Source organism: Anoplophora glabripennis, unplaced genomic scaffold (genome assembly GCF_000390285.2).
Source record: "Anoplophora glabripennis isolate ALB-LARVAE unplaced genomic scaffold, Agla_2.0 scaffold404, whole genome shotgun sequence".
Taxonomy (NCBI): Eukaryota; Metazoa; Arthropoda; class Insecta; order Coleoptera; family Cerambycidae; genus Anoplophora; species Anoplophora glabripennis.
Window position 1 is genome coordinate 142,678 of NW_019416523.1, and position 19,575 is coordinate 162,252.

General features: G+C 32.0%; 1 protein-coding gene across 1 annotated transcript in view; it reads right to left on the reverse strand.

Annotated features, from left to right (window-relative positions):
- Positions 1–19,575, reverse strand: part of LOC108910710 (protein prickle-like) — an 87,320-nt gene that overhangs the window by 15,943 nt on the left and 51,802 nt on the right. Inside the window, exon 2 of the mRNA XM_018715410.1 lies at positions 15,807–16,049. Within this exon, the coding sequence (XP_018570926.1) occupies positions 15,807–16,049 (243 nt within the window). The remainder of the gene's footprint in view (positions 1–15,806; positions 16,050–19,575) is intronic.

Here is a 19,575-nt window from a genome sequence, read left to right on the forward strand (position 1 = left end):
AATACATCAACCACTGAATGTTTATTTCACTCAAGCAATTTGTCCCCAATGTTGCTTAAAAGCTGATTATTTGAGAAAAATAAAATTATTAGGAGTTGGACCAAAGATCATTAGAGTTTTGAAGCACAAATCTTTGAAATTATCGAACGGAAACAGATCTTTCCATACTTTTACGTTTTAAGTTGACATACGTTTTTTTTCTTCATTTTTTTGTTTATTTATTTAGTAGTTACTAGGTAAATTATAAACGAATTTTTTTTCTGTTTATATCAAATTGACTAAACTGGTCACAAAAATTAAAGGATAAAAAAGAATCCTAACTTTTTAGGTGATTTTCAAAAGGCTGTAACCTGGCAAAAATGGTCGTATAGAAATAAAAATAAAGCAAACTGAAGCTTTTATCGCTGACCACCTTTCAGAAGATCTACGAATTTCAATAAATTCGTTTTTAACTATTTCTTTCTGTATCATATAATTCTTGCGATTTCAAAGGAATCTCATAAATCAATTGATTGTTACACAAACATGCTTGAATTCTATGACCATCTTGACTTTACCCAGTGTGCAAAGTCAATAAATATGAGTAAAACAAAAAATATTGAGCAAATAATTGTAATCACTGTAATCACAAAAGAGGATTTCTAAAAATAATAAATGATTGTAGGAAGATTTCCTGAAATTTTGGTCATGTCTTTTTGTATATAAAATGGCAAAAGATAAAGGGGGTAGAATATTGTCTCAGAATTACATTGTTTATGCTGCTTTGGCAATGCACAATCATAAATTTTAGTTAGGTATACGTATTCGAATATTTTCTTTTCGGAAATCAAATTTACTACAACAATAATGACATTTACTTGAAAATGTAATTTGGCATAATCAAAAATTAGTATTTTTAAATAAATTATATAAAAATTATTAAAATTGTAAACCGATTTCAACTATTTATGTTCAAAGCTACTTTCACTGATAAATTATTATCTAAAGATATCATGTATTTAGGTGCGGAATATTAAATTCATATTATTCTTCAGTTGTTTGCAGATAAGTTGGCGATGTGCTGCTCCAGAGAGCAAAGAAAATACGCCCAAGACAGGGCGCTCCCTCAACATAAGTTAAATTCGAGATCCATCGAAGCAATTCGACGTGGCCAGTAGCCCTTGATTGACGGGATTAATTAAACTTTGTCTAATTACGCGGTCTGCAGCTTCGGGGGGAAACGAATCATAAAACAGTTTATGGCTGATGAGAAGTAAGGATCTGATAGTGGAAGGGCTCCCTGGCCCTTAAAATCTACAGTTATTTCCTTTATGAACAATTCCCACCAGTCGTAAGGTTGAAATTAATCCGCGATCCATAATCACCTCAATTTGATAACCTATTTCAATTTTTTATGTATAATTTTCTCCGTACAATTCAATTATTATTTTAGTTAATTTAACAATCATTGCAGACATCTTTTAATATGTCTAATACAAGTATAAGTACAAATATATCGTGTTTTAAAATCAGAATTTTTCCAAAGCAATTTATGCTGAAATGTTAGAAAACCAGTTTATATAAATATAAGCGGATAAATCCTCCCAAGAAGGTTGCAAAAGGGCCAGGACGTAGTTTTTTCCAAACGTCCCCAAAATAGTTACTGTAAATAAATTTTAACTCTATTACCGTTATGTTACGAATCTAAAAAAGTTTTTAGTCTTAGACGTCTCAAGGTGCAGTATATTGTGAGTAATTAGAATATTACATTTTCTGTTTCGGTAAAAAATTACAACGTTTGAACAGTTTTACACTGAAAAGGACTCTTGTATCATTTCTACTGGTTGTATCATTTTTAATTTGAAAGTTATGTTACATGCTGAAAATACGTGAAACTAAATTTGTGAATTTTATTTTATTTAGGTTTTTAGCTTTTGAGTTTGTACGGAATTTTTTACGGTGCCCTATTCTCTATTTATGCAACAGTCTTTTCAGTGTTATATTTTCTTTGGTGTAATCGTAGAAGGGTTCCAAGGAGCCTTCTAAAAAAATGTTTGTCTGTGGATTTACTATCATCGGAATTTTCCGGTACAGCACTATTAACTATTGAATTTTCTTGTCTTTTCCCGCTATCCGAGAGAAGACTTGAGTTGATTTGTATTTTTTAATTTTTTTGAAAACGTTAAGTGTGTGTGATATAGTAGCCCGCAGGTAATATTTTTTTATTTATCTGCCCTTTTCAGTGTGAAATTTTGAATTAGGCAGAATTACTTTTTTATAAACAATCTTATTTGATCTATTTCAGACAATAATTTATTTCATTTTTTATTTTTTTCCTAGGTAGGAAAATACACACCATATGCAGTACGGTTTCAAAACAAATGATACTTTGACAACACAATATTTATAAACACATTCAAAATTGATTATTAAAAATAATTACCCATTTTTACTTTATTTTAAGTAAATTCAACAAATTTTATCAAATGTAGTTCAAAAGTGTTCTTCCATGTCAAAAATTTACGTAGGTAAAAAAACACTGTTTGAAATTTATAAATAATTAGCTTTTACCAAAATAGAGAAAACAGTTTTTATTTGCAGAATTGGAGAATGAAAAATATTGAATTGGTTTGCCTTAAGTCTATTTTTGCAAGAAGCTCCATTCTTAAGGGTTTTTTTCGATGACTTCTGTGATTAAAAATTCAATAAATGTGATTCAATCCATATTTTGATACAAAATTCAATAAACGTGAATCTAATTCAATATTATAAATTAAAATTTAATACATACATCATTTTATACCTAGAATTTCGAAATAATCGATAATCCAGTTTCTATGACTTTCAGTCATTTCAAATAGCTTACAACTAAATCAATTTTATTCTCAAACGGCATAACTTACCGGGATGATACAAGAGCACTATATTTTTACTGTAAAAAAGCTGGCAGTCTTAATTTTTAAATTGAACAATAGAAAAGTTCCACGTGTACAAAAAAGCTGGGACAAAATTTTGCCCCTTATTAAAATTTCGAAATTATTATTGTAATTTTAGGAAATATATTTAGGGAAACAGTTGAAAGTTGTTCATATCAAGCTAATCTCTTATTTTTAGTCGCAAAATTTTCTGGTAATATATAATATGTAGTTAATTCCACAATCACAAGCGAGCCGAATAATCTGTATAGTTGCTTAAATGGAAAAAAAATAATTACAATCGGGTGTGGTATACATAAATTCAAAACTGACAACCAGGAAACGTGTAAAGAATACTGTATATAATCATTTTTCAACGCCGAATTAGTTGAAGGCCTCTAATTTAAATTACTTATATAAGTATCCATGTATGGTATCCGAATTAATCTGCAAGAAATAGTCGTAACTAACGACACTAATGAATGAATGTTGATGTCTTTTGTCGAACAACATATTTTATGAGGATCTTTGCCGCGGTTTATTTCGATGATGAATGAAAAAAACTTTTTAGGAAATGAAATTAGTATTCCGCCTGGACAAAATTCCCTCCAAGTTGAATTCTTGCACTGACCCAAATCCGCAAAAATCATGGCTACAGAAGATATTGAAGGTAAAAGTTTTTTACAAATATCTCGCGTTGTGCATCCATAGAGAATTTAATTATCTACAATATTGGCCCCTTGCAATTTTTTTCAAAACCTGGTCCTCGATATTTGAGGTCAAAGTTTTTCGAGAATATCTCGCGCCCAATGGATATCTGATGCATACATAGAACGCGAGATGTTTGCCAAAAAAAATTATTTTCGATATTTTGGGTAGCCTTGCTGTGATTTTTGTGATTTTTACGGGTTCGGAACATCTCAAAGAACGTCCGCTTGGAGGAAATCTTGTCGAGATTTCCTCCTTTTTTTTGTTTAATTTCCTTGGGTTATTTTACAAAAGTGCACTTAAACATTAAATATATAGTAAAAAAGCAGTACCTATTTTTAATTTCCTTCAATCCTCATCTTTTCAATGTTTTCCCTGCTTCTATCACAAAAACAAAATCTTCTTTTTCAATAATTTTTTAATCATCAAAAAATATAAGAAACTTATAGCTACGGTTATTAGAAGTTAGAAGTTTTCTTGTACATACAACTAATGTTATGCGTAAGCAATGTTATCAAGAATATAAATAAAGTGAAACGTTTGTTAAACAAAATGACAGTAATAAATGGGTTGAAGATATTATATTACGAATTTTTTTTGAATTACAATCTAGGCGTAGATAACTTTGTAAATAACAAATAAACTTGTCAATACTACGGACTGTATAGATAAATATTCCATCTCTCTTTATAAAATGTGAATATAAGTACAATCACGTACGACTCCTTTCAACAACAGTCTTACTTAGAGTTTGATATTTGTGTGACAAATTGTGAATCACCATGTTTATTGAACAACAATATCTATATCAATAATTATTAATATTTATTACAAAATGTGATACCAATTAAGTTATAATGAATTACCATAAAAAGAATATGTGATGAATCACCATGTATATTGAACAATAATATCTATATCAATTAATTAAGTTAGAATTAATTACCATCAAAAAGACAGTTAAAAGAATATGTGACGTATTTGTTAGTAATGTTCACCAGAAACTTTCGCGAGCAAAAATATTGTACAGAAAAAATTATATACTCTTGAGTCGTCAGATTATAAATGAAAAAGAAAAAAATCTTAATTCGTGTTAATCCCAGGGCACTTTTAAAGCGTCTTACGGTTCTAAATTCTGGGATAGAATTTAAAACCCACCCGAAACGGAAAACTTCCCTAATGAAATTGAAGACTTTTATCTGTTTGTCGATTTAATGGCAGTAATATTTAAAGTGCAGCGTCACTTTATTCAAATCCCTCGCCATATTAAAATCTTTATTAAGACACTTAGAGGCTAATGCAGTAGTTATAATGACTGTGGGCATTCAGAGACTTCTATCCGCCCCATTAATTCCAAAAGGCCTCCTTTTTCCTCTACTTAAAAGGAACTCCGAGAAGAACTGTCATTAGCAACGGTTAATTAAGTTTAAATAATTAAATTGCGATATTTAAAAAAAATGACTGCTTGCACGTTCATTCAATGAGCTGAAGTTACTGAAAAGTAACTGAAAGGTATCATGTACTATTTCTTTAATATTGGAGGAAAACGGATTAAGAAATATGTATATACATACAGAGCTTTTATAAATGTTTATATTATAAGCCACGTGACCACCGAGGTTAGGCAACCAACATTGCACAGCTGGTACTGTCAACTAAAAATCCCTAAATTTTAGCGTCACCAATGTTAACGATTGATTGATTAATGGACAGTGACAAACCTCTACGTCTACGCTCAAGATAATGCGATCGCTGATTGGCTGAATAGAATCTAGTAAAAAATTACACCAATCACCAATCGGTCGACGTGAATGAAATAGAATTACTGTTCCAAGCAAAATTACTGGTCACGTGGCTTGCAATCATTTATGAAGATTCTGTACATACGATCTTGTCTTGAAAAACAAAGGGAACACTAATTTCTAAAATAAAAATCCCATACAGATTTTAGAAAGTTAATATATTTTCTGAGTATTGTTATCAAAATAGATTTAAATGTGTTTTCTATTTTAATGTTCTACGAAATTTTATTCAACGAAAAATTTTAAGAAATTCGGTATAGTAAATAATCCTTAGGAAAAATTCTTGAAAATAAAAAAAAAGAAAAATTTCAAATATTTCAAATTTTTTATTGTATTAGAAAAAATGCATTTAACTTAAAAAAAACAAAGAAATGAGGTGACTTTTGAAGTTCTAATGATACCAAGAAATTGAACACAACACTTAACATTTTTGTATTAAAAAAGTCTTAACTGACATTTTAATTAATTTGAGATAAACGCTCCAACCAACGGGGCCCAAAGGATCCTTTTCATTTGCTTTCTATGGTTTTATTCAAATATGAACATGGACCCAATGGTATAGTATTTCTACTACAGTAAAGCATCCCAGTCGTTTCAATAGAACATTTTAAGACAACTCTTGAAAAATTACAAATTAGATCCAGTATAAAAGTTTGTAATTGGGACGGAATTAACAAATATTTATAGTTTTACATAACTTTAGAAGGGTTTAAATTAAAGTACTAGAATAATAGAAACATAGAACAGAAGTTAGGACCAAAATAGCAACATGAAATTTATAAAATTATAATTCGAATTTATGAGAAAAACCTATTCTTGTATCCGTCAAGAACAAAGTAAAAATATATTCACTGACCTTAATAATTTTTCCTTTAAAATTCTTGTATTAGGTACCTACCCTTTCCCCCAGAAATTACCTTTCATGTTGAAAATTGGCAGCTCAGTACATTAAGAAAATATTAGAGACTGTTCTTATTTTACTTATTAGAAAATATGCACGATCATACAGGCATAAAGGAATTAATGGAAAGTAGCGAAAGAACGTCTCTATATCTCCGTTCAATTGAAATGTTTGTTTTTTCGAGGTGCGGTTTGTAAACTAGTCAAATTTATCCAAATAGGTAGCAGTTTTAAATTTGATGTTATCCTTTGCCAAAAATATCATGATAAGGGTCGTGGTTTTTGTTTCATTCCTTTAAAAGTACTTGGTAACTAATTCAAATTAATTTAAAAAAATTTACAATATTCTTCGATCTTCTAATTGTAAGTATTTGAAAGATATTTAGTTAGTATTAAGCTATTATAAAAGCAAGGAATGGACTGTAACTAATAGAATGGCGACAAGAGAGAAAAAAAGGAAACTATGCAAACTTACCAAATGATGATGATGTGCATATCACACTATTATGATAGCCAAGGGTAAAAGGATACGAGAGAGTGAGGAATGAGAGGATGTTGGCTACCGTGTGCACAATTTGATTTCACTAAGGTAAAAAAAAACAACTATTGTTTAAAATTAAAATGCTTTCTACCAATATTTGTATTGATCCGTTCGAATTCTATCACACGTCTGTTTTTTTGTGTTTTTTTTATTCGGATTTCTTCGTGGCTACAGAACAGTACACATAGCGATCTATTCCTTGGAGTTTAAACTATCAAAGGATTTCTATTTGTTTGAATCCATTTTTTGGCTTAAACAATATCCAACGTTCTATTCGTTTTTGTCAATTAATACAGAAGGAATATATTTTAAGACAATAAATATACTTTTATACTTTAGAACAATAAATATATTTAAAAAAATTATCAGGATTATCCTTTCTTTTTCCAATCGAACTTTTTAGATTGAGTTCGTCCCATGATTTTCCATTAATTTATATTCATCCTTCTTAGAAGATTAACGCCCTTCCCCAAAATAATCAGAAATAGTCATGGGACGCATTTGACAGGGTCAGATTCTGAATCAGCACCGGCAAAACCCCCCCGAGATCCATTTTTCCAGTTATTTCGGGAACTTTAGATTTCATAAACCCCCCTACCCCCACCGCCCCCTCCACGAGCACAGGGGATATTTTTCACTCTCAAATTTGGAACCAGCACCCGCGAAAACCCCCGAGATACATTTCCCCAGTCATTTCGAGAACTTTAGATTTCACCCCCCCCCTGCCGCCCCCTCCACGAGCACAGGGGCTATTTTTCACCCTCGAATTCGGAATCAGCACCCGCGAAGACCCCCGAGATCCATTTTTCCAATCATTCGGAGAACGTTGCAATCCACGTGCCCCCGCGCCCCCCAGGCGGCAGGAAGTTGCCCTCCGGGGGGGGGGGGGTCGGGTAAACTGGATATATGCATATTCGAATTATGCGCCCCCCAAAACCCCCGATTACCAATTTTTGCGGTATTTCGTGCACTTTGGCAAGTTTCTCGGATGCGATGCACGTTATGTACCCGCGATGCATTTCCGCCACTTCCGGATAATAAAAAAGGCGGGACTTTTTTCCGACGGTCTTTCTGAACAAAATGCAGAAAACCGCATTAAAATCGGACCGGGCCGCGAAAATCTAGATATTTTTCTCTTTATTGCCTGGTCTAATGTACCGTTGCCAGCCGTGTACTATAGGAGTATGTATTTAAACGCGCAAAAATACAGAAGAATACTTTATATGGACAATTGTGTCAATTAATAAATCACCATAAAACTTCGATTTCGTATATTATACCTTAATTTTCGACATACCAAATACCATGTGTGGAAATGCTGAAAAATATCCCGTGGTACTAGTTAGTAGGTATGTCTGCTGGAGCAAAATATATTTAATTAGTGAATTATTATTTATTTTTAGTTAAAAGTATTTTTTCTTAAGGACGGTGTAAATAATGACAATTTATAAGGAAAAAATAACATGGAATTCTTAAAAACGTAACTCACACACGCACTCCTCCAGCAGTTACGCAAGTGTAATAATTTATCCAACGTCAGAACAATCTGGCTTTCCATTGCCGAAAATAAATTTTCCAGCAATTCATGTGTTCGATAGGGGTGCTCGCACGTGATATTGACTTCATAAAGTTAACACCCTTACTGATACGAAAAGGGGAAGAAAAAATAAAGATGATGGTGCAAATTCGATATTAATGCAACAGCAGTCGTTTCAGCGGGCTATTTTTTATTAAAATGTCCGCTTGGTTTCACGCAATGAATCATAGAAACAGTTTGTCAATATCGATACTTTGTGTCTTAATTGGTTTAAACATTGAAACTTTTTAAGGCAACAACAATTTACAATATTTGTTGAGATGGAATTTCAAGAAGACCCCTGCGACACTTTCTTAGAATTAATTGCATTCGACACCCGAGGTAGAAAGACATTGGCGGCGTGGCGTTCACCGTAGCAGCTTGCAGTGCATACTGTGTTTTGCAGTTACGAAGGCGTATTTCTTCGTAAGTGTATCGTCCTGTGTATTTTCAGTGTAACTTCTTATTAGAATAAATCAATTGAGCTGAAAAATAAAAGAGAATTTAATTCCCACTCGAAGAGTTTCGTGTTTAACGTGTATAATTATTTTAAGACAATTTTTCCACATGAAAATAATGAGTATAACAGCTTCTGATAAGGGCTGTAATAGGTTACATAAATATATGTTTCTTTATTCCTTTTTTTGTACCAGCGTGTTTATAATTTTAGTTTATTAATGATTTGTATTCTACTCTACTATGAAAGAAATAAAAACGTTTTAATAAAAAAAATCTACTTTATATACGTAGGTATATGTAGGTACCTTAGATATACTTTAATATTCTGAAAATAACGCTGAAAATTTCGAGGTACGCTCTTACTGCGGTAAATTGTTACAGTAGTTTCGATAACAGAACTTTATTGGCTTATTCTTTTCTTGAAATTCTGTATCAACAAATATTGTACAGATTGTATGTATATATCTACATATATGATAAACTTTAATCACAAAATATTAGTCAGAATCTATGATCCATTATATCACTATTATTTGAATTAGAAGCGAATATCTTAAATTTCGATATAATGCAATGCTTTTCAAAAAAATATTTTTAATTATTTCATATTTAAAATATTTTGTTTTCAAGGTAAATCTTTGGAAAATGTCGAAATCGTAGTAGGTATTTCTATACAAATGCAAATTATTATTTTTATTTTCTATGATGATTGAGTGGCATGGCAATACAAGGAAAAAAGCAATTTACTCAACAATAACTATGAAATTTTACTCCATGTTACTCAAAAGATTACAGCACTAACATTTTAACTAACATACCTCACACATACCTATTTATTTGTATTTCAAATTATATTTACGGTCCATTGAAATACCACAAAATCATTACGCGGTTTACAACAAATTTAATGCGGTTCGGTAAAATTATAACTAACTCATAATATAATGTTAACTAGTTTCGTGACGGTTCAATGAACCATGACATAATTATTAATAACCTATTGATGCTGTGTGGGTGAGAAAAAATGGCATTTAGAGAGGTTTTGTGCTCCGACCTTCTTTGTAGTTAACGCCTTTTCGGATTGTTACTTTGTTGTTGTTTAAGTAAACCCAAAAAGAAGGTAAGAACTTATAAACGTATACTGAAATATTCTGTTGACCAATGGAGATTGTGTTACAGGATTCTAAAACAACATGTAGATATTTTAAGAGGCGATTGATAAGGCTACTTTATGAAGATAACTTCATATAAATATGTATCCCAAAATGTACAGTGTTATTCAAAGTTGAACTCTGAAGATGGTTTTCCTTTAATATTTTCGAAACGTTTAAAGACATGCAAATGAAATTTTGCACGTATACCTACTAAACTTTTTATGCTTTATAATGTAAAATTAGAGTTAATAACAAAAAATCATCAAATGTGCAGAACAAACACCTAATGTGCAAAACAGGATCTGTGGGGTAGATCCTGTTATTTTGTGGTGGCTCTTTTTTCAAAATTTGATAAAAAAACTTGAAAATTTTTAAAGTTTTTTAAAGGTAGATGTGAGTCTTCGTTTCATGGATTTTATAATGCATATTAAAATTCTTACAATGCATATTAGAATTATGACCCTTCGTTTTGTTCAAAAGACAATTGACATCAGTCCTGTTTTAGCACTGCAGTTTTGTGTTCATTTACAACATAACCTTAAACAGATTGACTAACTTAAAAAATAAAATGGTTAATTTTTCAAATGCTGAAGTGGCTGATATGCGTTATGTTTATGGTTTTGCCAATGGCAATGTATTTGAGGTTCCCAACATATTATTCTCGATTCACGAACTTTACAAATTTACATTGTCGCCTACACGAAAATGGTATTTTAATAAAGACGTAGAAGGTGGATTAGATCGTTATCAAAGAACACAAGAAATTGAAGTTGTTTTAAACGAAATTACAGAGTATCGTAACTAGCACTAAAAAAGCTGCCTCAGACTTGAATGTTTCTCATCAAACCGTTTGGAGGAAAAAGCAAAGCGTATCCTTACCATATTAAACCAGTGACCAAGCACTGACTTCACGGAATGTGTAAATTTTTGCTGTGGTATATTTAAAAAACTGCTGAAAATCCAAATTCTGATGAGTTAATCTTGTTTCCTGTTTACTGCCACAAAGCGCTGCTTTGTATTTGCTGACAGAGAGCAACATACTAATCTGTAGGTAATATAACACCAGAGAACACTATATCAACGAGAAGCGACAGCAAGGCTTAACAGTTTTCGTATGCGCATGCGCGAATTGGGTTGTGTTGTTGTCAGTGGTCAGTAGCTGTCAGAGCCGCCAAATATAAATAGAAGAAACGAGTAATAGTTTTTTGGCGGTGGACAGTTGTGTTGTATAATGTTAATTGATAGTGGATTTATTTGTATTGTATTTCGTTTCCATCTACAATTAGAATCAACTTGAAATCAATAAAATGCATGGTTATTATTATGCTTTTCGCGATTGTTCATCCAAAACTGGTGAAGGATTAACCCTTTTGAGATTACGTAAGGATTAGAAAGGTAATTATTATTATTATTTTAAGTACCTACCTATAAACTGTAAATCAGAAAAAGTATTTTGATTTTTAAAATAATGTGGTATGTTTTCTTGTAATATGGTATTGCATAAGTATAGAAAATATCTTTACGAGAATTTTTACTTTTGTTTGCAGTGCTCGAGTGTGGATAGAAACTTGCAATAGACTCGATTTATTGCCTAGGATTGTGGATGTATATAAGAATTATAGGCTTTGTGAACACCATTTCGAAACCAAATATATTAGTAAAGGGAATGTAAGAATAACCTTATTGCCAAACGGAATACCTATACAGTTTCCTCAATTTAGAAATGGGCAAGAAGAGCTAGAGGCAAAAATTGTGGAAGATTGTCCCAAAGAAGTTATTGCATTGTCAGATACCTATTTTTAAAAAACTATTTCAAATATTGCAGAAAAATATTATACCTGTTTAATAAAAATATTAGTTGTAAAACATCTTGTTTTATTTTTTTATATATTATACATAATTTGTGTATATTTTACCACAGTTATCCTTGTATTATATGAACAATGTTTGATACTGATGCAGTTCGTTCAGTGTACATCTATTCAAAAGTGTAACTTCTCAGTGTAAACGATTGTGTTTCTGTCAAATTGGTCGACTCTAGCCTGACCACAAAACATCAAAGGAACCGCCGATTCTGTCGCTTCTCATTGGTATAGTGTTATCTGATAAAACCATGAATAGCATCGCGCTAGGTGAAGTGACAAGTTATTCATTTGCTTATTCTATAAAATAGCTAAATTGTTCGTTGGTTATATCATCTATGGCATACTGACGAAAACTTAAAAGTTTGAGACCGTTCTATTGTTGGAGATTCTATTGACGAATGTTTACTAGATGTTACGGGTGTAATTCAGTGCTGAACATGACATATAACCCGCAGAGTAGTTATTTCCCATAATATTAGCTGCGAATACAGGGTATTACGATTTTCGGGTACACAAGCATTTAACATAAATAAACTAAGAAATGAATAAACCTTAAATATATTTTTCAACACATCCTAAAAAGACACTGCAAATTCTAAGAATCCTCCAACCAAATTTTAAAATGATCCTTGTAAATATATTGTTTTCAACAATTCAATTTGCGTGAGACAATCAGGAGAAAATGACAAGAACACAAGAGGCAACTCATAGATCTTGCACCACGACAACGCACACGCAGAACACCAGAGACTAGCAGTTCTTGGCGAAACATAACACCGTTGTGATGCCGCAATTACCTTTTTCCTATTTCCCGAACGAAGGACAATGTGTTTCAACAATAGATGAGATACAGGCAAAATCGGAAACCGTGATCAAGATGATATCCAAAGAGGCGTTCCACTAGTGATTCTCAAATTGGAACCTACGTTGGCATAAGTGTATAATAGGGGACTACTTTGAAGGGATCGGATAAAAATGAAAGATTATATAAAATATTTTTAGAGAAAATTAACAATTCCCGTTACTTTTCGATCTAACCTCGTATAATAGATTACACCACCTGTTTTACCTCTTGATTCCATATTTAAAAATTGTTAGCTATCCATTGCACATTTTCTTCAGAAAAATCTGCGTATGACTTTAATGTCATGATTGCGAATAGACTTTCTGGTATATATAGCAATAATTTTACAGTGCAAAATGAATATAAATGCAGCCGCAATTGTCTTTTCCAGCTTCGCTACAAAAAGGAGTATGCCAAGAACCGAACTTCAACTATATTGGGAACTCATTCGGAAAGTATAAACCCATTTTCATACAAAGAAAAAGTGTATATTAAATGCATGTGCTCAAAATAGCTTCGTTCCTAAAGGAAGTTTTCAACTGTCAACAGTCATGCGTATTGCGAAATACATAATGCTCACATAAGATTCAATTCATTGTTTTGAATCAAGTGAAACTGCGTCTGACTGCTTAAGGTGGCCATATTCCTGGACGAGAAATAGTGACATTTCTGGCGTTTTTAGGTACTGAAATCTTTAAAAGTAAAACGTGTAAACAAAAGTAAGCACAAAAATAAAATCCTTGATGTTTTGTTTATTCATTGTTACCATTTAAATTTACTCAAATAAAATAATAACTAAAAAAAAGCGTTTGTAAAACATGCGATTGCTGTTATTCTAACCCCACATTATAAGAATTATTTTCACGTACTTATAAATAAAAGTAAACAATTTTATATGTAGGACTAAGCAAGTAAATGTTATAAGAATATTTACATGTGGAATTGTATATAAAAAAAAATCGTAGATTTCAGTACCTAAAACCTTGATGATTTGATCGTTTTTTGCACCTGTTTATTCGTTTTACTGCGGCGTCTTTGAAAATACTCAGGTGGTATGACATAACATTCCTATTATTTGATAAGCTTTAGATGATTCAGTTATTAAATGTTTGAAATTATTTGTCTTTGCGGAAAACACTATTTAAAGAATATGGGGCCCTTAAACCCGATTCTAGTGCACTAAGAACAAAGTTAATAGGCCGTATTTATAAAGATGAGGATTTGCTTTTACTTACAGAAATCAAAGCATTACATTATATTCATAAAAAAGGAAAAGATTTGGACTTAAAGCAAAAAGGTGTTGCTCCAAAGGAAAAGGTTTTACTTTTTTTGGTATTCGTAAAGAGTATCATTTGCTTTAAAACTTTAAGGATTTCCTTCAGAAAATATGCATCTAGTCCAGAGAAACTTCTGTTGCAAATATGAATTATTTATTTCATTCGCATATAGCACCTGTAGTGAAGTGTAGGTGAAGTTGTTTTTAATTGTGAAGTGCGAAGTGTGTGCGAAATTATTTTAAATTATTTTACGTGTATTTCATCGCCTGCAAAGAGATCACCCAGGGCGTTCAATACAAGAATTAACAGATATGTGCACGGATTATACAGGAGTTTAAAAGGCTAATGTATATAAAATCTTTAGAGAACAAAAAGTGCATGGAGAAGGGAAGAAAGAAAATAGTTAATAAAAGTTGACGAAGATGCGAAATATGTCATAAGAAAAACTAAATCCAATCGAGTTAATTTGGGCATAAGTTAAAGGGGAAGTGGCTCGAGAAAATAGATCATTTGGCTAATGTTCAACGCCATCTTAAGAAAGCATTAGAAAACGTTATAACAGAAGACTGGAGAAAGTGTATTAATTACGCTGAAAAAGATGAAAAGAAAATATGGGATGTAGATAATAAGGTTGATGAAGTCATCGATTATTTTATTATCAATGTCGGTAATAGTGATAGTGATAGTGATGAGTGATAATGGAGTACCGGAAACTGACTGGGTGATTGTCTTTAGATGCGGTATTATTTTTGGAATTGTTATTATGGTTTTTTTCAATATTATTTGTGTTATAACTAGAAGAAAATTATATTTTGTTATTTTATTGTTGTATTATTATATCTGCATTTTTTTATGTGTGTTACGTTTTTTTCATGATTATTTGTATTATTACTTGAAACATGTTTCATTTTGTTAATGTTAGAACGTTGTTTATTGGAGAATTATCAATTTAATGTGGAAAATAGGGCTACTGGCGAACTAGCAACTATAAAAAAAATGGTAACGAAGCATAAGCAACTACTTCATGAGTGGTATGGAAACTTGCTTTTATCTATACTAATACATATTCTAAAGAGGAAAGATTTGTATTTTTGTATGTATGTATGTTTGTTATGAATAAACTCAAAAACTACTGGACGGATTTAGATAATTCTTTCACCATTAGAATGCTACATTATCCTTGAGTAACATAGGCTATATTTTTTATATCCCAAAATGTTTAAATTAAATGTCCACATGTGCGAAGCCGGGACGGGCCGCTAGTTTATAATGTTCTCTCATAATGTCGTTTAGTAGCTTTTTAAAATATCCATCCTATTAAAGGGCAATTCTACTGATAATGAGTGTAACTGGAGCGTGTCTATCTTTTCCTTCTTTTTGCGAGGATTTGCTTGCAAGGAAAAGGGAAAGACTATGGAGACGAAATAAAGCAAAAACTTTTCCTTTTAGCTTTTCCTTATGAGTTCTACCTCTTAGTTTTACCCTTACCTTTAAAGGAAATACTTTATTTTTATAAGTACGGCCTAATGGATATCTGCTCTGATTGCTATTCTTACGACATCGACAATCATGATTATAGGTACTCTTATTTTTATTCTTATCACCAAATGAGTTCCGCCACCGAGTACATTTAAAAATTTGCAATAACATTATTTTAACCATATTTTTATAGAAATGCAAACAAAGACTAATAAGCACTTTAAAATTCAATATTTCTTTTTTATTTCAAATTTAAATATACTCTGAACCGTTCCAAATTAAAATTTTTCCTTTTTTCTTAACTCACCGTATCACACTGCATAGGTCCTGGCAGTTGCCGGACGGCGCCCCTCCCGAGGGCCTCGCGTTTCCTCTGGGCGGAAAACAGCCGCAACTCCTTGCGCTCCTCGTCCGACAGGGCATGGCAGTAGCGCACCTCGTTGTCGTGGGGCGGCAACTGCTGCAGGAGCTGGCGCACCCTGTACCGCTCCCCTACAGAGTTCACGTACGGCACCTTATCCTCGGGCAGGGCGCTGAAGTAGAGGTGCACCTGGAAAAGAGGACGGATGGGTTGATATTAACTAGTTTTTAATGGTGATGATCGAGGCGAAGCTCCGGGATGTTAACGCCTACGTAAATTCCTTTAGAAAATTATCAAGAATTATTATTCGAGCAAAATGGGTAGTGCAGGTCCAAGAGGTCTGTAGAGCGGTATCACAGTGGCGTATACAAGGGGCAGCCTACCCATTTTTTAGAGTCGTTTGTGAAGGAGTACAAGTGCTACAGAGTAAATACAGCAAGCGTAAATACAGAACCTTATTAAATGATTACAAGCCACGTGGAATAGTAGTTTTATTTCCGTCATGTTGGCAAATAATTTCGGTTAAATTAAATATTATTAAAACAATAAGGTCAAGATCATATTAAAACTCAACATTCTGTTTCATCGTCTGTGATTGGTTCAATTTTTCACGAGATACTATTCAACCACGCAGCGATCGCATTATCTCGAGCATCGACACAACGGTTTGTCATTGTTCAAAGTAAAGACGTCAAGATTTAGTGCCAGTGCGAATCGTGCCTAAGCTCAGCGGTCACGTGGCTTTTAAACATTTATGAAAGTTCTTTATTTTTGAGGATAAAAAATGATAATTGGTCTAAATTTAGCTTACAATTAGTCCACACTGTAATAAAAAGTATGGTAAAATTCTCGAACTTTTCATGATAACCTGTTGCCACGGAATGTTCAAGTAAAATTCATGTATGTCTTATTTTCAGTACATAAACATTCATGTAATACTCAATATAACTTTTAAAATATACAGGGTGTCCCACTAAGGTCGGCGAGGTACAATATTAGGAAAAGTTTGAAAAATATATTTGGAAAAATTGATGAATAAATCGACCAAGAGAAAACGCTGGAAATAGTGTTCAAGTGCGTAGCTCAGCCGCTAGGGGGCGCAATCTACATATTAAAACATAGAGTTGAATTTTTCTCAGAAATGTTTCCTATTCATGTATATTAAAGTAGTAGATAAAAATATGGATAGCCGGATTCATTGTGCATAACTTTTGCTATTGACGTTTTGTTATATCTCTCTCTCTCGACGGAAAGGGTGTGGGAAGCCCCTAGTGCCTGATCAGAAAAATGCATACTTTTAAGGATTGGCTCATCAAAAGCCCATAGTCTTATATCTCGTTGGAAAGGTTTATTCATGGTTTATCTCGTGGAGAATGCGTAATGCTATTTATCTCGATCTGGAAATCTACAGATAGCGTTATTTCAAAACAATGCCGTTTTCTGGATTTTTCTCAAAAAAGCAATGCTATAGTTTTATTTACATAAATGAATTCAGCACAAAAATTGATGAATATAGTATAAGTTTCAAAATTTCTAACGAAAGTGTTGTTTATTTATTGGCGCTATTTATCCAAGTTTAGGTTTACTAAAAAAAAGTGAAATGGCAGGATATAACTTTTTATACTTAGGTTAGTTTGAAGAGCATAAAGATAGCTAGGTACATTTTGACGCCAAAAAGGGTTCGATATCCTTTTTTGTTATCAAGTTACTCGCAAATTAGTGAGCAAAAAATAAATAATGATAATAAATTGAGGAACACAACGCTAACGAAAAGAAATTTGATTACCAAAACAAAATACGTTTATAAAAGAACCTACCTAAGCACGCAGCGAAGATTAAATTCATGCATTGAAAATAATGGTATGCATTTCGAGCATTTATAAACATCTTTATATTATATTCAAAGAAAAAGTTACCTTCTACTTTTTTCAAAATATCTACTAATCGTTTTCGCGTTGTTTTCTTTTTGTCTAAAATAAGTTCATTTTGCAAAAAAATAATATAATTATTTTGTTACAATTCTAATTTTAAATATAGTGTAACACTTAAGTTAAGTAATAAAAAAACATTGGCGTAGAAGTTCTATATATTCTGAGGGATAGCAAAGGGCCGATTTGAATGCCACTGAATTTTCCGGACTTTTAGTGACCACCTATTCAAAATTCCATGTGCAATAAAAAATTAATTTACATTTTTTTTTGTAAACAGTTATAGAATTATTATAATACTGCAGAAAATTTAGTTAAGTCCTCTTTTTCCAAGATGGTAACACTAATCATAACCGAGAAAAAATGAATTGAATATTCTGAAATTCCTTATCGGTTAACCAGACTTACTTTGCAGTATAATGAATGAAATAGAATAATTCAGATATAAAAGAAAATTATATTTTACACAATTGTAAGCTCTAAAATCTCATAATTATTTGGTTAACTTATACATGTGAAAAAAAGTGATATATAGATTTGAAGTGAAAACGTAGTCCCAACCTCCTGAAACAAAGCATTTAAAAGAGTTTTTTCTTGAATATAGTTATCGACTTGGAAAAGAGGACCGTTTCTTAAGAATTTTTAATGAACTTTAATATTTACCATTCAAAGTTTTTTTTTAACTGTAAACATACAACCAGAGAACACTGTGTTCTATGATACAAGTTCCAACCAATGTTCTGATCAACAACGATCATTCAAGCCCTTTAGGACATAATAATTTTCACCGTGTACAAATCTCATTTCGTATCTTAGATGCAATGGCATATCTTCAAGCAAAACAAGGATAATATTTTGTGGAAATTTCAAATAACTTGTTTTGTAGAACTGCCATAATCAACCCTCCAACTCAATGCCCCTATTAAACTTTATTGTTAACTAAGATGCGTAATGATCTTGAATAGAGTATCAATTAAATTCGAATCTTCTACGTTAAAGGGTTGTAAAGCTGTTTATTTTTTTTTGTGAAATTTGAATCCCTTTGGGAGCTTAAATCTCTTCAGGGGTGCAGGTTTGTACATAAGTAAGTTGTTTAAATAAGCTTATTTTAAGTCACACTATGTGAACCTGCTCCGTGTCGGTTCATTTCGTCAATATGATGTTTTTCCGTCTTACCCAACACCATTCCCAACTTGACTATGAACAAGATGAAATATTAAATATAATATCCACATAATATAACGCAAGATATTTCGCCAGAAATTAGAATGATGAGTCGGTTTATTCGAAATATACATCAAATTTGATCGTCGCAACGTCTGTGCAGTAAGCCACCCGTGTATGAAAAGTTATTAGACAGCTGTCTTCCAAAAACGCGGAAAAATAACTGTCAATATTTTTATATTATATTCGGAGAACGGGGCTTCCCCCAAACAACAGAATAAAGGACAACTGAAGGTTTTATTCGAGGGTTTACGGTTATGGTTGTCGCAGACCGACTATTTGGCTACTTTAGGGTCGTTTACGTTCTGCTCGTGTTTGGGTCTTGCAGGGTAATGAAATAATGAAATTAAATTAAAGGTCCTTACACATCAATAAATCTCAGGACCTCGTTTCGGCACGTCATAATACGCAAGTTTAATGAGAATATGAAGAAAAATAATAATACTTATAATAGTAATAAAAAAGGTTATGTTTTTATATATTGTTTTTATTTGTCTCATTATTGTATCTTATTATTTGTACAATGTGAATAGAAAATCCAGTATACATTCATATCAGTTTTG